The sequence below is a fragment of the Limulus polyphemus genome, unplaced genomic scaffold, assembly GCF_000517525.1.
Source record: "Limulus polyphemus unplaced genomic scaffold, Limulus_polyphemus-2.1.2 Scaffold8995, whole genome shotgun sequence".
In the NCBI taxonomy this organism is placed as follows: domain Eukaryota; kingdom Metazoa; phylum Arthropoda; class Merostomata; order Xiphosura; family Limulidae; genus Limulus; species Limulus polyphemus.
Genome location: NW_013674605.1, coordinates 21,442 through 24,622, shown reverse-complemented (window position 1 = coordinate 24,622; position 3,181 = coordinate 21,442). Strand labels below are relative to the sequence as shown.

Here is a 3,181-nt window from a genome sequence, read left to right as displayed (position 1 = left end):
GTTCACTGCGAGGAATACACAGTGGGCTACCTGCACTCTGTTCACTGCGAGGAATACACAATGGGCTATCTGCACTCTGTTCACTGCGAGGAATACACAATGGACTACCTGCACTCTCTTCACTGCGAGGAATACACAATGGGCTATCTGTACTCTGTTCACTGCGAGGAATTGAACCCTGGATTTTAGCAGTGAAAGTTCGTAAACTCATTAGTTGAAATAAAGTCAAGAGTCATTTGAAGTTGCCTCCCAGTGGCACAGAGGTATGTCTGCGGACTTACAACGCTAGAATCCAGGTTTCGATACCCGTGGTGGACAGAGCACAGATAGCCCATTGTGTAGCTTTGTGTTTAATTACAAACAAACAAACATTTGCAGTTCCAGTTCACGGCCCTTGAGCCGAAGTAAAAGAAAAACTACCATACAATATCAGTTACCATACAAAATCAGCTACCATGCAATATCAGTTACCATGCAATATCAGTTACCATAGTAAATCAGTTACCATACAAAATCAGCTACCATGCAATATCAGTTACCATACAACATCAGCATTTCCTGAAAACACACCACCTCTGGTACAAACCTGTTTAAAGATTAATTAACGAATATTAGGTTACGATAGTAACCACAAATACATAATACTTGTAGCCATGGTTACCGTTAGCAATTAGCCAGCATCGTCTTAAAGTATGGGCAAACAAAGAAACCCGTCTATAAATACGTGTCTTAATCAAGACGTATGAGCTTAGCACGTATGAGCTTAGCACGTATGACAAACTTAATACATTCCTTCTAAAGCAACGCGGACAGAAGAAAGACGTGTCTCAGTTGTTGTTTTTTTATTATTCATGTTCCAACTGGAAACAAAACAAAAACTGAATTCGCAGGGAAGGACAAAACAATTCAATTAGTAAAAAATCAGTGACCAAGAACCTCCGAAGTAATTAACAGCCCTGCATTTGGTATGTTTAGGTTAGACTGCTTTATCTATACTCACTCGTATAGGTGACGAAACACTAAGATATATTATCTATACAACTATAGGTTTATACAGAAAAATAATAATTCAGCTTTCACGAGCTGTGAATAAACCAAGAATAAAAACAAGGATTAAATACGATATGTACTTCATGCACGTGATGCATCTTGTAAAATGCACTTGACTGACTACTTCACCACGCCCTCTACAAGTGGAAATGTGAGTAAATTATGTTGAATAATTCATGTCTCTGCTAATTAGAACAGTAAATAATAAATTATCGTTGATAACATGATTCTGGAGCTACAAAGTATAACAGGAGAAGCACTAGTTTCGTACTTCCGCTTCAGGAGCTGCCCTTATGGGTTCATTAAACAGTTGTGGCTTCTATAAACTAACTCAACGTTCTGACACTTAAACAGAAAATGTTTTCATTACTGGTTCATCATGAAGACTCACAAATAATTTACTTTCAAGGCTAACAAAAAAAAGGAACACTTGATAACAATTACAACACGTATATTTTATGTTAACCATAACATGAAAATCTGTTACTAACCATAACACGAACTTTTATATACAAATCACGTTAACCCTGTATTGAGAAAGACTACAAAATTCAAACTGCTAATATTGAATAAATATAAGTTCTTTTAATAGTTTAACACATAAAATTAATTTTGAATTTTATTAATATGTTTAAAAACCTAACAGACCTCTGTGGACATGTCGTTATTTAAATGTAACACTGTTTAATAAACAATTAGATCTCTCTAGACATGCCGTTATTTGGATGTAACACTGTTTAATAAACAATCAGATCTCTCTAGACATGCCGTTATTTGGATGTAACACTGTTTAATAAACTAGAGAGATCTAATTGTTTACTAAACAGTGTTACATCCAAATAACGGCATGTCAATCAGATCTCTCTAGACATACCGTTATTTGGATGTAACACTGTTTAATAAACAATTATAGCTACACGAACGTGTCAGTATTCAGATTTATGTCGTATTGTGTAAGGTGCCACTAGTTATTTATAGATCATTATCACACAGATCGAGAGAATGTATTATTTTTACTGTTTTTTTCACCGAAAGATTTGTTAACAGTACTCGTTCAGTGACTTATCAGCACATATCTAGTGACTTACAGTTTTGATGTTGGGGTCACAACACTCTGCAAGTCATCCAATAAACTTTCCACAGTTGGCCTGTCCTCCTCCGGAGGTTTCGTAGCCGCACGAATACACCCATATCTAGGAGTGGAGGCATCCGTGGATGAAGGAGTTATTCCATTGACAGTGGATGCTGAAGGTGAAAATAGTTTCAGCCATTATAGCTCTATGATACATTAAAAGTAACGTTAACACAATTAATATTTACATTCGTGTCCGATGTTAATAATATAAACTAAAATGAACGCCATTTGATATATCTTTCCAAACTAATGATAAACTGAAAGTTTATTAATAACTACTAATAAATAATGTTTTATTTACAGTTCTGGTAAATAAAAAATAAAATACTTCTGTGTCCTTGAAATGATCATGTCTAACCTAACGGGGCTGCAGTGGAAAACAATATTGGTGTAAAATAAGTTGATATATTCGCTCAATAGCAGGCCAGATGGAATACCACAAACATAACAATAGTTGGGACGCTATTGGTAATAACAGTTATGGTGTGAACTGGAGTGAATGTTTCACCATTTTTTTAAACAAGACGTTAAAACACAAAACCTAATGAACAAACACATAACATGCTATGCAGCACAGACACATAACCTGAAATGTCTTATCCAACGAGTAATTCCGGCGAGGATAAAAAAAAAACCTACAAAAGACAAACAAAACGCAAGTCGCTTGGGAAGTTTGTTTGGTAAAAGCATGAAAACGCTGGAATTATTATTATTTTCTTGGAATGAAATAAATAAGTTCCAACGAAAACATTAAAATCAGCTTTTTACCCCCCCCCCCAAAAAAAAACATTGTCTACTTATTGGTAAATAATGTGACACAGAAGGAAAGTGAAATCTGCTACCTTATCTACACCAGCAGAAACACCCCCCACCCCCTCTCAGGGCGGGTATAACTGTTAGTTCCTGCGGTCTTTTCTGGAATTGTCTGACAGTTCTACAACAATGTACTATACTTGACATTCAATAATGTTCACCATCCATGAGAAAAAGGTTTTT

The 3,181-nt window shown here is 35.7% G+C and overlaps 1 protein-coding gene across 1 annotated transcript in view; it reads right to left on the bottom strand.

Moving 5' to 3' along the window:
• Positions 1 to 2,114: 2,114 nt before the first annotated feature.
• The window catches only part of LOC111083308, a 6,214-nt gene continuing 5,147 nt past the window's right edge, over positions 2,115 to 3,181 (bottom strand). Inside the window, exon 3 of the mRNA XM_022379744.1 lies at positions 2,115 to 2,295. Coding sequence (XP_022235452.1) covers positions 2,135 to 2,295 — 161 coding nt within the window. The 3' untranslated portion in view covers positions 2,115 to 2,134. The remainder of the gene's footprint in view (positions 2,296 to 3,181) is intronic.